General features: G+C 46.0%; 1 protein-coding gene across 6 annotated transcripts in view; it reads right to left on the bottom strand.

The window, feature by feature from the left end:
- Window positions 1-119: 119 nt before the first annotated feature.
- The window catches only part of Sirt3 (sirtuin 3), a 19,387-nt gene continuing 1,165 nt past the window's right edge, over window positions 120-18,341 (bottom strand). For 2 of the 6 annotated variants that reach the window (XM_021166317.2, XM_021166316.1), the window contains exons 2-7: window positions 15,275-15,463; window positions 14,968-15,200; window positions 13,693-13,793; window positions 4,489-4,650; window positions 1,354-1,563; window positions 120-517 (exon numbers count right to left, since the gene is read on the bottom strand). In XM_021166317.2, coding sequence (XP_021021976.1) covers window positions 497-517; window positions 1,354-1,563; window positions 4,489-4,650; window positions 13,693-13,793; window positions 14,968-15,200; window positions 15,275-15,321 — 774 coding nt within the window. In that variant the 5' untranslated portion in view covers window positions 15,322-15,463 and the 3' untranslated portion in view covers window positions 120-496. Of the gene's footprint in view, window positions 571-1,353; window positions 1,564-4,488; window positions 4,651-13,692; window positions 13,794-14,967; window positions 15,201-15,274; window positions 15,464-18,341 lie in introns of all 6 variants that reach the window. The other 4 variants (XM_021166320.2, XM_021166318.2, XM_021166315.2 and 1 more) reach the window with 3 other exon arrangements.

Genomic DNA, 18,341 nt, shown 5'->3' on the forward strand with positions numbered 1-18,341 from the left:
TTAACACTAGAGTAAGTCAAGGGACAAATGGGCCCCGCCCTGTCATCCAGGAGAACACCCACCCACATGACCTGAAGTTTGTCAACACTTACTGTCCCAAAGAGACAAGTGAAAGGATGCCAGGTTTTTATACTAAGTTTATTTCATGCAAGAAATGATGTTGTAGTTAAAGATGCCACTTTACCGCTCAACATGCTAGATTGCCCTAGTGCATCGCCTGCCTGGCGATGGGCGTGCTGTGCTGCCCTCTTGAAAGCAGCATCTGCACTACAAGCTTCAGCAGTGATGAGGCGGACGGGGCGCACACATGGAGGGGCCCCAAGGGTGGACATCCCTGGTCAGCCTTTCCAAAGGCACCCTCGGAGGACCACTGTCCAGGCCGCATGTTGTGGTCTGGCCCATGTTTGTAAACGTGTTGGAGCTGTCTTCAGGTATGAAGTCTTGCTGGACATAGGATGATCTCCTGTGTGACTCCCCAGGTGAAGAAGCCATAGTCTTATCTGTCCTGTCCATCCAGCTAGAACAGACGGAGGTCAGTTAACATCACACACAGAGGCCAGCACCATCCAGCTAGAACAGATGGAGGTCAGTTAACATCACACAAAGAGGCTAGCAGATCCCAGACATGGATCAGTCATTGAGGTAAAAAATATTTTATGGAACAAACTTTTGTCTTTGAAATGAGTAAGAAAAGGGAACCCAGAAGGCCTAGCACAAAACATAAAGACTGTTTTCTAATGAATGGCACCTGCGTACATTCAGCCTTAAGAACCAAACCTTGGAACAAAAAGATGCAATACTGGTGGTTACATCTCATCTGTGGAAGCAGTAAATGCCACGGCTCCTTAATATGCCAGGCTTCTCTTTGGTCCAGTTTCATTAAGGGCTCAGGCTAAGCACAAGAGGCTGGGAGCTTTTGACAGTTAAAGTGAGACCACAGGCCCAGAGCCACATAACATCAGCTGTGATATATTCTGGTGAGACCTTCTGGGCAGTGCAGCACCTTTTTATAATAATCACATATAACATGGTTCTCACAGGAAATTATTTTCTGTGATTCACAGGTACTATAAAACCTAGAACGCACAGTGTTCCCAGGCTTCCTATTCCCAATGGCTATAATAGATAATGACACTGATTAACAAACCATCTCTGGTTAGCTCTGTCCCATGCAGGGAGCAGAGAATGTCAGCTTCTCAGCCCTCCCCTCCCCTAGGTCCCAGCAGAGAGCTGCAGAGTAGGAAGCAAAAGCAATGGTCTGTAGGAGCACCGCCCTCCTAAACGCCAGCCACGCACTGAGTGAGGGCAGTGACCAGAGAGGATGCACCGTCGGACTGGCCAAAGCCACTGTACCTTGCCACGTTCCCGCTGCATAAGATCCTGCAGTTCTTGTGTCCACCCCAGGAGGTCCACCAGCCTTTCCACACCATGAACTACATCCCCTAGCTGGACCACATCTTTCCTTCGAGGACTCAGAGCAAACGGCCCCACCAAGTCTCGATTGATGAGCAGTCGGGGCACTGATTTCTGTACTGCTTCAGACAAGCTGGCAAAAGGCTCCACCTGAAAGATAACCCAAATGTGAGAGGCAATGTGACCATGCACATCAGGACATTGAGCACTAGTCACTGACACCTTGGGGCAGGAGACTGTGACACAAAGAGCCTGCCACTTAGTTTACAAAGGCTTTTACCCCCTGGTCTGGGTGATCTCTTTCCCATCTATAGCCTCTCTCTTCTGCTGGGTGGGCCAATACAAGCTCTGACTTCTCCCCATAGTCCATCCTCCTCCCCTGTCTGCATGTTCTGCCTGCAAGCATTGTCCTTCTACCTGCTCTGTCCACTCTACAGCCGGGGCTCTGCTCTGAGCCTCCCCTATACTTGCCGACAAAGAGGAGCAAGTACCCTTTACCACCCTGCTACTGTCCCACTTCCTGGGTCCCCATTAGTGTCCTATTTCTGCACCAAGAATAACGGTGGGAAATGAGCCCATTAAGGGGTGAGACCAAGCCTGGCTCCTATCTAAAAGGGAAACGCCAGCTCTTAACCTTTCACTATGGAACTTTGAAAGGGATTTTAGATTTAAATGTGAACAAAACAGCTGTGGAGCCAGGATGATAGTAGCACACCTCTACTCCCAGCAGTCAGAGACAGACAGAGGGTCAGATGTTCAAGGTCATCCTCAGCTACACAGCAAATTGAAGGTCATCTAGGGCTACATAAGACCCTCACTTCAAAAAATCAAAATAAGGGGCTAGAAAGATGTCTCAGCAGCTAGGAGTGCTTGCTGCTGGGTTTGGCTCCCAGCAACCACATGGCAGTTCACAACTGTAACTCCAGGTCCAGGGTCTTCAATATCCTGTCCATAGGTACCAGTTACACAGGGTGTACACACACACACACAAGTACAGACACACATACATACATCATACACACACACACACACATATACATACAACATACACAGGCAATCACTCATACATATATTTTTAAAAATGAAAAGCAAAACAAGTCAAAGAACCCCGACAGCTCCTAAACATTAAAGAAGGCGCAGAGAGCGCAGTGGGTAAGGAGCCACCAAACCTGACAACCCGAGTTTGATCCCCAGGAACCAGAGTGGAAGGAGAGAACTGACTCCCACAGACTGTCCTCTGGCCCACACATACATATAAACAAATGTAAAAGACAAGTTCTTAAAAATAGAGACAAACTAGGGCTTGTGGGTGTGAGGAGGAAAAGGCGTTCTAGACGTGAACCTGAAGTGAGAAGAGAGAGGTGACTTCGGCACTGCCACCCTGACATCTACATAAAACTGCTGTGGGAAAGTGTGGTGTGATGCTTTATACACATTAATTACGTTGCTAATTACAGTCCAGAGAGAAACGGGCCAGTGATTCATCTCTGCAAAGAAAACAAACGGTACATAAACATGAGCAGAAATATAAGGCCTCACAGGGTCTGTGGTGGGAGCTGACCCAGGCTTAGTGCTTGCTAGGCAAGCAACCCGCCATGCCACATCACCAGCCCCATCATGCCTCTCTGTAACTGTTCAGAATGACAGAAAACTAAAATGGGTCATTTTCATATTGGTGACAATGTAAGCAACTGGACCCTCATACACCGATATCAGCATTTGTCCCGCAAGAGGACCTGCATAGGTGTAAATGCATACATGGACAGTCACCATGGCAGACAACACACAAATTACTGTTTGTCTACTGTCCACCAATAAGCAACAGCCTACATACATTGTCTTACAGGTCCACAATTCTTGACTTAGAACCTATGACTGGAAATGTTGCAGAGTTCTGGCTAGTTCAGGTTTTTAAGTTCCAGGACAGCCAGGGCTATACAGAGAAACCCTGTCTTGAAAAGAGAAAAAGAAAGAAGAAGAAGAAGATTATATGGTAAAGTGCTCCACAATCTAACAGGTTACTATTTTTTCCGCAAATATAGGATCCAGGACACTGCAGATTTGTTACCCCACACTGGTAGTGGATTGAGGCCTGGCCTGTCTGTGCCCTCACACTCACAGGGCACAGCACTAGCAGGGCACTAGCAAGGCTGCTCCAGGTGGGTGCTCACATCACCCATGTCACACAGTGTGCGGCTTCTGCCATTTGTCCCCAAGAAAAAACACCAATGAGGACATAGGCCAAAATATTAGTAGCTACTGATCTTTAAAGCTGATTCTTTTAAGGCTCTGGAGAGATAGGGTGCGCTGCTCTTGCAGAGAAACTTTAAAGGCTCTGGAGAGATAGGGTACACTGCTCTTGCAGAAAAACTTTAAAGGCTCTGGAGAGATAGGGTACGCTGCTCTTGCAGAGAAACTGGGTTTGAATCCCAGCAGCTACATGGCGGCTCACAACTACCTCTCAGTCCAGTTCCTGGGAATCAGATGCCCTCTTCTGGACTCCACAGGCACCAAAAATACATGCAGACATAACACCCACATACATAGAATAAGATAATAAAAACTGACAGAAAATAAAGTTGATTCTCCACTTTGTCTCTGCTGCTGTAAATGAGTCACTTGGTTGGTTGGTTGGTTGGTTGGTTGTGTTTTTTAAAACAGATAGTCCTGGCTGTCCTTGCCTCTTTACACTTTTGGAAACTCGCTGGCATTCTGACTCAGATGCAGATCAGTGGTCATCTCCATACAGAGCCACAAACATACCCGCATGCAGACCCCAACCCCACTGGTACTCTGACTGCCCCGTACCAGCCAACCTCCTCCCACCAAAGGTCACTTCAGGGCCACCCATGTGCTCTTCATCCCATAGTACAGCTCTGTGCTGAGATCAGTCCTTTCAGCCCTGACCCATGGCTAACCTTTCACTACATCCTTATGCACTCCTACACAGCCATTGCTCTCAAACCCTAAGTGTCACCACCAGTGACTCTCCTCACCTGAAAAGGTGATACCATCAACCAGGCCCTAGCCCTCCACACCGCCCTCCTACCCATCCCCACATGCCTTTCAACAAACCTCCAGGGAGGTCCCAAGAATGAGTAGCAGATCTGCCAAAGCGAAGTCAGCCACATGGAGTAGGAACCTTGCAGGCAGCGGCTCCCCAAAGAACACAATGTCGGGTTTCACAACGCCAGTACAGACAGGGCAGTGGGGCACCCTGTCCGCCATCACATCAGCCTGGGGAATCAGAAGGGGGTTGGGGGAGGAAGATGACTTTTATAAGACGAAAACACAAAAGCTCTTCAAGGAGATGTCGAACAGGTTCAAAAATCTTCACTCTGTAATGGGCCCCATGTGGCTTTAACAATTTCTGTCAACTGTTTCTTAAATGTGGGGAACGGGGGAGGGTTGGAGGGCTGCAAATATTTCAAATCAAGTTCTATACATCACCTAGTTTTACCCACAAATTTTCCTGTGGTTGCACCTGGGATGGACCACAGCCCTAGAGTGCTTTGTAGGCGTCTTGAACACAGTGGGAAAGGCAGCACAGGCCTGCCCCCAGTTGGAGCTGAAGTGACCAGTGTTCTGCTTCTACCCTAGAGGTCAGCTGCAACTCACTGATGACACTGTCAGTAGTGACCACAGCTGTCACAGGCAGCTCCTTACAGGGAAAGTAGATGACAATTACTAATAACTGACCCTAGACCAAGTCTCATGCCCAACAGAAAAGGAGGCAGTATGCTTTCTGACAAGGCCACAGAAACATCTTGTAAAATAAAGTTTTATGGCTAGCTAAGTAGATTTTAGTAGAGTAAATTCAGCAAGAATGAGTAGAAACAACTGCCAACAGATGCCAGAAAGTGTTAGCTACAGAAGATAAAACTATATTGTGTTTAAATGAAAAGGGGAAAAAATGGCCAGCTTAAGATATCTAGGAAAAGAAAAATTTTAAATGTTATGGATTATTTTTAAAAAGAACCAAAGATAACTTCTAGAAGTAAAAAGCAAAGGTAGGATTCAGTGGAAGAGCTTCATTCTCTACAACGCAACAAGGTACTGATGAGCTGGAAGCAGATCAGAAGAAGTCACCCAGGATGCAACACAAGCAGTAGCAATGGCACGCACTGCAGAGGAGCCATGGCTGCGGGGAGAAGGCGGGGCGCTCATCTACTCAGAGGACACGGGGCGGGCCCCCCCCCCACAAGTGGTGCACAGCTAAAGTGGGCCTGCCTGGGGATTCCCCTGCAGTGATGGGAAAGCTCTGTGCACTACAAGCAGGATCAAAGGGATCCACGTGGAAACACAACACAGGGAAACTGCAAATTCTTAAGGAAAAAGTCGGAAAAATATGCAGAAAAAATGATTAGCTAACGGACTTAGAAAAGCCAACATGGAAGATGGAAGGCAAAGTCAAAGAGCTGCCAGATCTCAGGACTCTAAAGTCACAAGAAAGAGGCCACAAGAGAGAAGACGCTCCAAACTGACACGGGCACCAGCAGCAGTTTCTGACTGAAAAGCAGAGGCAGATCGGTAGAGAAAGGACATTTCCAACAAACGTGCTGGAGCTACATCCACAGGCAACAGAATGAATGGAGACAGAGCTGCATGTTTCATAAAACTAACTCAAAGTAAATCCGAGACCTACATGCCAAGACAAAAACTTCTAGAAGATGGCATGGGAGGAAACCTAGGTGAACTCTGGTATGGCAGTGAATCTTTGGACTCAACACCAAAACAAACCCTTGAAAGAAATAAGAATGATGTAATATCAAAATTAAGAACTTCAAGTCAGAGGAAGACACTGTACAAAGAGTGAGGAGAAAAGCCACAGACTGGGAAAAATATTTACAGAACTTATCTGATAATGAACTATTAACTAAAATACAAAAAAGATGTTTTATTTTACTTTTAGTTATTTTGTATATATAGGGCATGATGCCCATGTGCAAGTTGGCATGTAGGGATTGCTTCTCTCCCTCACCACATGACTCCCAAGGATAGGACTCAGACTGTCAGGCTTGGCAGCAAGCACTGTCACCTGTGGAATAAGCAATGACCCCTAGGCTCCAGCACTGGACACCTGGCCTCAGCTGTTGCTGCCTCGGGGAAGTTCAGGGGCTGCTGCCCAGCCGGAGGAGATAGGGCAGCAGTTGTTGGCTCTGAGAGTTATATCCTCACCCTACTTCCACTTTGCTCTCTCTGCTTCATGCTTGCCTTTGAAGATGTGAGCTCTCAGCTTCCTATTCCTGCAGCCATGCCTGTCACTTGCTGCCATGTGTCCCAACCATGATGGACTCTCATCCCTCTGGAACCACAAGCAAAAACAAAGTCTTTTTTTAAACTGCCTTGGTCACAGTGTCTTATCAAACAGAAAAATAAAAGTAAATAAATATGCCTTGCAGCCATCCTGCTAGCTACAATGAACTCTTACAGCTCAACTAGAAGAAATCAATTTTGAAAATAGCAAAATACAGCTGGGGGGTGGGGGGGGGTGAATCACACCTTTAAACCCAGCACTTGAGAGGCAGAGGCAGGCAGATCTCTGAGTTTGAGGCCTGCTTGGTCCACAAACTGGTTCCAGGACAGCAGGACTACACAGAGAAAGCCTATCTCAAAAAACTAGAGAGAGAGAGAGAGAGAGAGAGGGAGGGAGGGAGGGAGGGAGGAAGGAAGGAAGAGAGAAGAGAAGGGGGAGGATGAAAAAGAAGGAGAGAGAAGAGAGAGAAAATAGCAAAAACCATGAGCCGGGTGGTGGTTAATCCCAGCACTCGGGAGGCAGAGGCAGGCGGATTTCTGAGTTCGAGGCCAGCCTGGTCTACAAAGTGAGTTCCAGGACAGCCAGGGCTACACAGAGAAACCCTGTCTCAAAAAACAAAAACAAAACAAAACAAAACAAAACAAAAAACAAAAACAAACAAACAAAAAAAAACAAAAGAAAATAAGATCAGAGTTGCTAAGAGTTGGGGTCGATGAAAGATGAACACAGAGAACCCAAAGGAGCTTAAGGAGACTGACAGCAGTCCAAACCCAGAGAGTCCACACAATAAGGTTACTGCGGGCTGTAGGAAGAGTGTTGTTGGTGTGAGTCTATCTGCAAGGTGTCTGACTTTGGAGGGCACGCTGGCAGTGGCACAAGCTGTGTATGTAACAGTATGGGTGTGTGCTAACTAGCTGGACTTTCTACGTCATTTTGCCAAAATGCTAAAAATAAAATTAAAAAAAAAAAAGCTTATCTCCAAAGGTTGTGTGCGGAGGACTTACTCCCCAGCCTGTGGTTCTGTTGAAGGGGAGGAGCCTGCAGAAGACAGGTCTCGCTGAGAATCAGGTCGCGTGGAGATGCCCTCAAAGGGCAATGGACTCCTTCCTCTTCTTTTCTCTTTCCCTCCTAACCACGGGATGAGCACCTTTGTAGCACTCTCCCATCATGATGCGCTACCTTGTCACAGGCCCAAAACATGGGCCAGAATCTCTGACACTGGAGCCAAGATAAACCTTTTGTCTCCTAAGTTTATTACCTGAGGTATTTCTTGTGGTAACAGAAAGCTGATGTAGCCATTCTAAAATGTGTTAAAATTCACACTGCATGGGTTGTAGAAACATCCTAGTGGTTAAGAGCACTGCTGCTCTTGCAGAGGACCTGGGTTTGATCCCCAGCACCCACATGGTGGCTCACACTATTTGTAACTACAGTCCCAGGGGAACCAGTGCCTCCTTCTGACCTCTGTATATAATACACACACATATATGTATATATGTGTAAAATAAAGACTTTTAATTCATATTTCCTGACTTTAAAACTTGCTACAAGCTATAGTAACCAAAGCAGTGTGATACTGGTACAAAAAAAAGACAGAGAGCTCAACAGAACAGAGCAGAGAGCCCACAAACAAATCCCTACATACATAATCAATACTTTTTTCCAAAGATATCAAGCCTATTGTTGGGGGAGGGGAGAGTATAGTTTCATTCACTATGGAAGCTGGGCATGGAGGTACATACCTTTAATCCCAGAATTTAGGACAGAGGGACAAATGAATCTCTGTAAGTTCAAGGTCAGTGTGGTCTACATAGCAAGTTCCAAGCTAGCCAGGGCTACATAGTGAGACCCTGTCACAAAGTACATTAGGGGAACCCGTGAGGGAAGCTGGAGAAACAGAAAGGTTAAAAGTACTGGCTGCTCTTCCAAAAGACCTGAGTTCATTTCCTAGCACACACATGGTAGCTCACAACCTGCCCATATTCCAATGCCAGGGGATCAGACACCCTCTTCTAGCCTCCTTGGGCACTATACACACACACAGGGCACAGACATGCATCCAGCTAAACACCCATACACAAAAAATAAATAATAATATCAAATTATAAAGTGCTAAAAAGAGTAGATAGGTGCATTGAAAAGATGAATTCTGTTAAGGGAGAAAGTCACAGTTGAGCAGCACTGGTTGTGAGGCCTTAAGTGGAACATGTGGCTTTGTAAAGGATGAACTGTGGACTCACCAGCATATGCACACCTCATGAACTATGCCAAACAAGGCTTCACTGTGAGACAGTTCACCCCTCACACACCTGTCACAACCCCAAAATAAATCCTCTGAGATTAAGCTATGAAAATGGCCACCATCAGACAGTATACTCTCTACTTCCTGAATCGTCTTTGAGACCATAATACTAAAAAGATCCAAAGAAATTCATGGCCAGCCTAGTCTACAGAATGAGTTCCTGGACAGCCAGGGCTATACGGTGAAACCCTGCCTTGGGGGTGGGGAAAATCTCCAAATAAATGTAATTCTTTGTTCTAGACTAGATTGACTTCATCTCAGCTAGGAAGTTGGAACTGTGTATGTATTGTACACAAAAAATAATTCAAAATGAATCAAATTCATAAATGTAAGAGCTAAAACATTTAAACCCTGAGAAGAAAACACAAGAGAAGCTATGATAGATGCCAAAAGCCCAGCCAACCAAAGGAAAACAAGCCGACAGCATTAAAGCTCCAACACTCTGTGACGCTGGACAAAGTCATTCGAGTAATAACAGTGCAAGAGCAGAAGACAACAGTGTAAGTGGATGGCCTTTGCGGAAAGCTCAAGGAAACCTCAGAAAATGAAGCTAGGTTTACCATAAACGCTTACAATTTCACACCTAGGACTATAACGAGAAGAATTGAAAGCAGGGTCTCAAAGGGTTGTCTGCACACCACGTCCACATTCTCCATGGCCAAAAGGGAGGAGCAACACAAGTACTCATTGACAAACAGATACAAGTTTAAAATGTGCCCAACTTTAAAAAGGAAGGGGAGTCTGACCAGGAGATGGGTAAATCTGAAGACAGTACATCTGAAACAAGCCAGTCACAAAAGAATGTGGACTGAGTGACTCCATGATCCAGTACTTAGGTGATAATAGAAGGAACATACCACAGGCTTAGGGGAAGCTGGTGTTTAACAGCTATGGAGTTTCTGCTCGGTATGATAAAGATTGTTTTGGAAATACACGGCAGTACTGGTTGCAGAACATTGATACCTTGCAACTAAACTTAAAAATTATTAAACTAGGAACTGGAGAGATGGCTTAGCAGCTAAGAGTACTTGTTGCTCTTGCAGAGGACTTTAGTTCAATTGCCATCACCTATGGCAGCTCACAACTATCTGTAACTCCAGTCTCAGGGCACCCGATGCCTTCTGACTGCTATGGCATCCTGCACCCACGTGGACACAAATATATACACTCAGGCACACACACATGCACACACACACACACACACTTATAAAGTAAATATTTTTAAGTTATTTGAATGATGAATATGTGTTATACATACCACAGTGAAACATCGTAAAGATTTTGATGAGGGTTTTCTGAGAGAGTTTCACTGTGTAGTCTAGGTTAGCCCTGAGCTCACAATCCTTCATCTTCTATGCCTTAAGTGCTGGAATTACAAATATACACCAGAATAGCTAGGAAACATATTTGAAATGTGAACAAAAGAGCATGTGTGTGTTGGTTGTTACTAAAAGAACACAAGGAGCTTGTGCAGCCCTGATCTGGGCATTCTTGGCAGTGCTGTGTGTGACCCACGCCTCGCAGTGACCCACACCTCGCAGAAACAGCGTAAGGGATGAAGCAGCATCACTTTGACTCAGCTCAACACAGTGCCAGGGGTGGCTCCAGCCATGGACATGGGAACGGATGCTGCTGCTGTTCATACGACGGCCAACCAGGAAGCAGAAAGCAAGGGCAGAACCAGAAGCTGCTTAGCCTTCAAAAGCCTACCCAGGTGATCTACTTCTGTCAGCGAGGCCTCATATCTCAAAGGTTCTATAACTTCCTAATACAGCACAGGACTACAGATGGGGTGTTCAAACATGCAGCCCTGTGGGGGACATTTTACTTCAAACTATAATAACTTCCAAGCTGATGAACTAGAAAGGAAAGGAATGGAATAGAGAAGGAAAGGAAGAGACAGAGGAAGGGATGGAAGAAAGAATGGTGAGCAGTGGAAAAACACAAAGTAAGATGGCTGATCTGAATCCAAGGATTTCAACAATCACACTGGCCTCCACTCGGGCACTATGGCACATGTATCCCCTACACCCACACAAATAAAAAGACTATAAATGCAAAATATAAAAGTAATCTTCAAGCCGGGCGGTGGTGGCGCACGCCTTTCATCCCAGCACTTGGGAGGCAGAGGCAGGTGGATTTCTAAGCCTGGTCTACAAAGTGAGTTCCAGGACAGCCAGGGCTACACAGTGAAACCCTGTCTAGATAAAACCAAAAAAAAAAAAAAAAAAAAAAAAAAAACCCACCACCACCACCAACAACAACAACAAAAGTAATCTTTAAAAGAATAAGGAAGACGGAGAGCAGATACATGCAGACCAAGCACCAACCGGCTGAAAGCAGATGCACCTGACCTGACAGACTCCAGCAGAAGTGACTCCAATAATGAAGAAGGAAAATGACCGCTTGCACCCGGCTAGCCAGTGCCCCAGTGATATTCACTGTCAACCTTGCTGACTGTTAGGACTTAACTAATTGCTAAAGCCCATCTCTGGGGGTGCAGGGTGTTTCTAGAGAGGGTTAACTACGTGGGAAGAACCACCATGAATGTGGGTGGCATGAGCCCATGGGCAAATTCCAGGAAATCACTCACTAGATTCACTTGTCCCTGATTAAACCCTATTTTCCAGAAAGCACACAAAACGAGAAATAAGAAAAACCTACTAAGGCAATCCAAGGACACATGCTTTCTCTTCAAGAGAGACCACAAAGACCAACCACAGGTAAATCCTGTGCCTAGCAGACAAAGCCATGTACACTTCCCCCTCAAATGGCCACTGAGCTTCGTTTCCTCCAGAATTCAACACACTGCCCCTGAAAGTCATGTGCTCCACTGGGTCTCACTGTTTCCATCTTGCCCTGTGGTTTTGGTCCTTGCTCATTTATGATTAATGTCTTCTAGCTTCCAGGCTTCAAATGATGCTACCTGAAGGATGCCAACTCTTGCCCATCCCCTTCTCCTGAGGGCCACTGGATCACCTGAGACCCCTGGCCCTGGACGTCATACATTTCACCTCTCACCAGCATGCAACATCCACCATCCCTACCAGCTGCAAGTAGCCAATGTGGTTGGCTCCATGTTCTCTGGACCTTGCAGAATGGTATGCGTGAATATGGACCCACTTATGAATACATGCGTGTGGAGGACAGAGGTAGATGCTGAGCACCTTCTTTAGTCATGCTCCACGTGTGCATGTGTATGTAGACAGGGTCTCTATGTAGTCCTGGCCCTCCTGGAGTTCAATATGTAGACCAAGCTGGCCTTGAACTCACCAAGATCTGCCTGCCTCTGCCTCAAGTGCTGAGAGTAAAGGCATGTAACGGCACACTTGACTCCACCTTAGTTTTTGAGTTTAGTGTGTCTCACCACCTGCAGCTCATCAGTTAGGCTAGGCTGCTTTGTCAGTGAGCTCTACAGGTATGCCTGTCTCAAACCACTCAGCCCCAGGGTTATAGACATGTATACTACTGTGTCCAACTTTTACAAGATGGTGGATGTTGCATACTGGGGAGAAGTGAAATGTATGGAGTCCAGGGCCAAGGGTCTCAGGAGATCCAGTGGCCCTCAGGAGAAGGGGATGGGCAACAAGGATCTGAACACTGGTCTTTGTGCTTAGCAGAGCTAGTATAAATACTAGCTTGTTCTAAGAATCTGAGAGTCCAGTGGGCTGCCATACCTGCCTAGCTCTTCTATGGTTTACCTACTGAGCCATTCTCCTACCCTTTCCTGTGTTGTTTTTAATAGCAACAATTATAAACATTAAAAATGCCTCATATTAAGTAACAAAAGGAGTAAACATGTCTCAGATGTCAACATAAGATAGCCATTAAACTGAACAGGAATGTACAGAATTTATAAAAGAAATGTAATAGGAATCAATGAACTAATTTTAATATTTTAATGTCTATATAGATACCTGCATGCATGTTTATATGCACATATATCTTTTGCTTTAAAAACACAGACTATTACATTATCCCCCAATCACGAACGACAACCAAAGGGATTGGTTAAAGAGAGACTCATTTTATTTCTCCTTTCTTTCTTTTTTTCTTTCTTCCTTTCTTTTTGTTTGTTTTTTTAGACAAACACTATGTAACTCTGGCTGGCCCAGAACTCAGAGATCTGCCTGCCTCTTGCTCCCAAGTTCTGGGATTAAAGGCATGTTCAACCATGCCTGCCATGGGGAATTCATTTTCCCTATATATTTCTGACCTGCATTTTTGGGGTGGAAGGAGCACTGGCCATAGAGCCCAGGGCTGTTTATGCTAGACAAGCACTCCACCATTGAGCTGCGTCACATCCTCAGCCCAGCCTTATGTTCTTTTACAAGTATGTATTATTTTTCTAAGTCAAAAGTTCGGGAGCCAGGCATGGTGGAGCACATCCTGAATCCCACAGAAGCTGATGGATCTCTTTGTGTTATAGGCCAACCTGGTCTAAATAGTGGGACCTTGTCTAAACAAACAAACAAACAAACAAACAAACAAAGCCAAGTATGGTGATGTATAATGTAATCCCAGCACTGGGGAGGCAGAGATCCTTAGGGTGGATCTTTAAGGTTGCCTGACCAAACAGCCTAGCTATTTTCGTGAGTTTCGACCTCTGTGAGCATCCTGTTTTGAAACAAACAAATAAACAAGCATAAAACAAATTACTATAAGATCCTCTACCCCCAAGAATTGCAGAAGGCAGAGACTATTTCATGAAGTGACTCACCCATATGTCTTCCCCTGGGAAGGACCTTCGACAGACCGTGCATGTAGCTGTTACAAAGGTCCCGTGGGCTTCAACCAGCTTTGAGGCCGGGATCCCAGATGCTGAAATTCAAAGCAAATCTCAGTGTTGCAGCCTCTGGGATGGCTATGCAAGCACAAGCTCACCTTCTGGGCTTGACAAAACTCATTTCAAAAAACTCTCTGGCCGGTAAGCAAACAGAAAGGGACTTCTCAGCTGCATGCGGTGGCACAAGCACACAATCCTAGCACTGGGGAGGCTGAGGCTAAAGAACTGAGAGCCCCAAGACAGTGTGAGCTACGGAGTACGTTTGAGGTGAGTGTGGGCTCTAGCAGAACCTCCTCGGCAACAACAACCGGGCTCTCGTGAAGTTCATTACAGCTCTTTGGTAACTGTAATGCTTAAACCCAACACCAAGAGATTCCTATCTTCCCCCTAAAACCTTTCCTTCTGCTTAGGGGGAAACTTGGGGTGGTCACTACTGTCTCTGGTTCTGGGCTGTAGATTCCTTCTCACAGGAATCCTATCCCACAATGTGATGTCTTACTTCAGACCACAGCACTCCACAGAATGGCAGAGTGGCTGGATCTGCCATGGGCCTGCATATTGCACCTTGGGAAAGCAGCAGCACCTCCCCTAGGGTATGCAGGCTCTAACCATGGCTGTCTCACTGTGAAGTAGAATCAAGACGTCACTGACTGACTTGGACAACACTGAAATGCTGGTGGCTCTTCAGAATAATGGCATCAGAGCTATGCTGCAACAAGGCTTTATCTTCCAGACATATCTATAAACATCTAGACATTGTTTCTATAGTAACACCATGGTGTGAGGTATCTGCCTGAAAGAGGTGGAGGGAACAGAGAACAAGGTCTGGCCATGCGTCACACATGGAAATGGAGGAAAGGACCTAAGGGTTCCTTAGGTGGGAGCCAGAGATGGAGAGAAGGTGGGAGAAAGAGGGAAGGGAAGAAAAAGGGAAGGAGAAAGAGATGGAAAGAGAAGAAGAGAGAGAGGCAGAGAGAGGGGGAGATCCACACTAGATTAAAAATAGTATGAATTTTAGTTCCATCTAAAATTCAGAACTCAGAAGGTGCGTAAGAGACAGGCCTACAGAGAGGTTTCCATGTGGCCTCAAATGCAGAAGTGGTAAAGGCATAACCAGCTGCCTAGCAATAGTCCCAGGGCCGACATAAACACTAGGCCTTAGGCAGTCCTGAGAAACAAGCACAGACATGCAAGGGGCCAAAGGCTCACCTCTCTCAAGCCCGTCGATGTTCTGTGTATAGAGCCGCAGAAGCAGCTCCTTGTCGTGGAGTAGCCTTAGGAAGTAGTGAGTGACATTGGGCCTATAGTGCCCAGGGTACAGCTCCTTGGCCAACATGAAAAAGGGCTTGGGGTTGTGAAAGAAAAAGCCAAGTTCAAAGATGGCTTCAGGGTACGGGATGTCATACTGCTGAAGGTTGCTGTAGAGGCCACTTCCTGGGGATCTGCAGAGAGAAGGAAAAGGCTGAGCCCTGCAGAAGACAGTGGGGAAATGACATCCAAGGGAACTGCAGCATACCTGAAGTCCGGGATGCCACTGGGTGTGCTGATGCCGGCCCCCACCATGACCACCACCCTACTGCAGGCTCTGGTCCGAAGCAGCTCAGCTACATCCTGCAGAGAAAGCTTCTTCTCACTGCTTCCTCCACCTCCAAAGCCGCCTGAGGCTCCCACAGAGAGGGATATGGGCCTTCTCCCACCTGTAACACTGACAGCAAGAGCACAAAAGAAAGGCAGCAGGCAACAGTCAGTCTTAGGCTAGCAAGAGTGAGTGGAGCTGGACTCTTCCCACTGTCAAAGGTGGACACGGCCTCTCCAGTGCCGTCCAAACACAACCACTTTCCCACCACGCGTGACTACCAACTAAAGCACAGAACCACCTTGCATCAGGAATCGAGATTTCCTTGGGGGCAAAACAATTCTGATTTATAGACAGGTTCCCTGATGATTCTCATCGTCAATGGTGTGAGCTGAAGGGCTCTGAGAAAACCACAGCTGATGACCAGATGGAACTTAGAGTTGGAATGTTGCAGATCCAGAGCTAAGCTTATCTTGAGCTATCTTTAGTCCCCTGGATAGGATGCCTAACATCCTTTTGACTATGAAGTAAGACCTTTGGAATGTCTTGACTTCAAAGACCACAACCTCCCACTAGCGCAGGAGCTACGACCCCGTTAGATCGTATCGGAAGCCTATAGCAGAGATTTCACTGCTGCCTAGCGTTCCCACTGATATTCAGTAAATGAGTGGGTTTCTGACGATCTTTTGTTCTGAGACTGAAAGTTTGTATAACCCCTTCCATAAGTGAGATTATTTCGTGTAACCTGAGTCTGTGTTTCCAGGGCACGGTCATTCATACTGGGTTCACAGTAAGCTATGCATTATTCACTTTGAGGCAAGCAAGAGCTGTGCCTTGTGCCCATGGTCTAGGCACTCAGTGTGAGATGCCCATGGATGATCCCGTCCCATCCGAGGAGTCATCAGGAGCAGTGCCAGAACAGGCCTTTGTGTCCAACTGTCTGTGTCACCTCCTTGGATAGAGTATGAGAGTGCTCCCTGGGGCCCAGTCTGGACCTGCTTTCGCTTGGCTGATGGTCCACTGGCTTATCTGAGCACTGTACTAGGCGGCCTCTTGTCTTGCTGTTGCAGAGCAACTGTTAGAACATCTGTAGTAGAGCGTTCACCAGAATCTGTTTTCCAGCAGTCTCGGTTTTCTCTCGGCACGCCTGCCTTTTTGTCTCTGTCTCTTCCTCATTGTAACCTGGCCCTTTTAGTTTAGAACTCCTGTGGGGGCCTAATCATAAAGATGGTGGAGATAAGAGGCACTTACTCTCTCTAGTCCATCAGGACAGAAGAATCAAAGAGATTCCAAAGTGCTCCCCCAAAAGCACAACAGCTTCACTGAGAAGCCTAAGACAAGAGATTTTGTTCCCTTGGAAGGAACCTTATTCCCAGCTGGGAACACACACAAAAGACAAAATCACCCCATTTTCTGGGTACCCTTACTTTCCTGCAAGCACACACCATAAACCCAAAGTACAGTGGGAGGAAATGCTCAGTGAGAAGCCAGGGGGCTACTTCCGGAAGTGGCACTTAAAACTTAGCCTGAACGCAAACCCCACCAGCAAGCAAAGCCTATGCCAGGTCCTAGGGACAAATGCACTAAGTCAGTGCAACCCTCCAGGAGGTCTCCTGATGAAAACAAGAATGAGAAGAAGAAGCAAGCAAGCCCTGGCTCCAACACACCTCGCACTCATCAAATGCCCCAGCACACAGGGCACCCAGGGCAGTGCACTCAGAGGCTTTGCCCTAATATTTTCTCAACTCCTCTTAAACACAAGCCATATGAGAATACAAAAGGGACAAAAGAAAAGTTGTGACCATTGCTGAGTGTCTGCCAACCGCTAGACATCACTCAGGGAACATAAAAGACATTTTTAGTCACTTTTACCAAAACAAACAAACAAACAAACAAACAGTTTGCAAATGACTGACATACATGTGGACAAAATTTTACCAAATATCTAACAACAAACTTAAGATATAACTTAAAGTACATCTACATGGTATGGAAAGCCCCTGAGATGAAGAAACCCAGAGGTTAGTATTGAGTTCTGCCCAAGACACTGTAAAGTTACAAAGGATGAAGTCACAAAAGAGTCCCAAATCCAAAATCAAGAGAAGAAGGAATGTTCTGTAAAGGTGTCCTCCTCACAGACATCCCAGGGCTCCTGTGTTAGGGTTTATGACAGCCAGGCTGTCTTACAGATGATCTCATATTAGAAATGCTTCCACAAGTTAGAGTGTCTTTTCTGATCCCTGCTTTATCCTCAGCACTCAGAAGTATGGTAGAGAAAATGCTCTGTAAACGTAGCCTAAATGAACAACTCTTTATTGAAAAGAATAAAATGTTCTCACCCACATCAAGTGATTATACCATTGTCTACCCAAATATTCTTCCATACAAACAAACAAAAAAATCCAAATTTGTACATTATATTGATAAATTGTCTTGCGTCATTTGAGCTCACTGAGAAGATGGCTTTGGAAGCAAGGCCGACAACCCCTTCCCCCATGCCAGACCCATGTTTGTCTCAAAGTCCAAAGTCTGGAGGGCTTACTCCCCTAACTATGTAAAAGGACAGAGAGAGAACAGCAAAACAGCCCAAGAGTGAAAACACTTGTGCCCTTGAGAACAGAAGGGGAACGGTTTCCAGTGGAAGTCACTATAGTTTATCCCAGTATAGGAAAGTATCTGCAAGAAAAAGAACGTGCCCTCCAGTAGGAAGGAAATCCCGAAGCTCAGACAGAGGGACAGCTCACCTGGGAGCTCCAACTGACTATCTCAACTTTCTCTGGCAGTTTCTGTTAGATGTAGCAAGTGTCCAATTTGATATTACTTCCATCTGTTGCTTTACTAAAAGTGAAAGGGTCACTCTGTTCTGGCAGGGACTCTTTACTGGGAGTTCCACCGAGCTACCTTAAAGATAGCCAATAGACTTCTGCTGACTTTTTTTTTAATATGCAGTGTGATGATTTCTCTCTAACTTAATAAACTCACTCATTTCAAACTAAAAATATCCCTA

Source organism: Mus caroli, chromosome 7 (assembly GCF_900094665.2).
Source record: "Mus caroli chromosome 7, CAROLI_EIJ_v1.1, whole genome shotgun sequence".
Classification (NCBI taxonomy): Eukaryota; Metazoa; Chordata; class Mammalia; order Rodentia; family Muridae; genus Mus; species Mus caroli.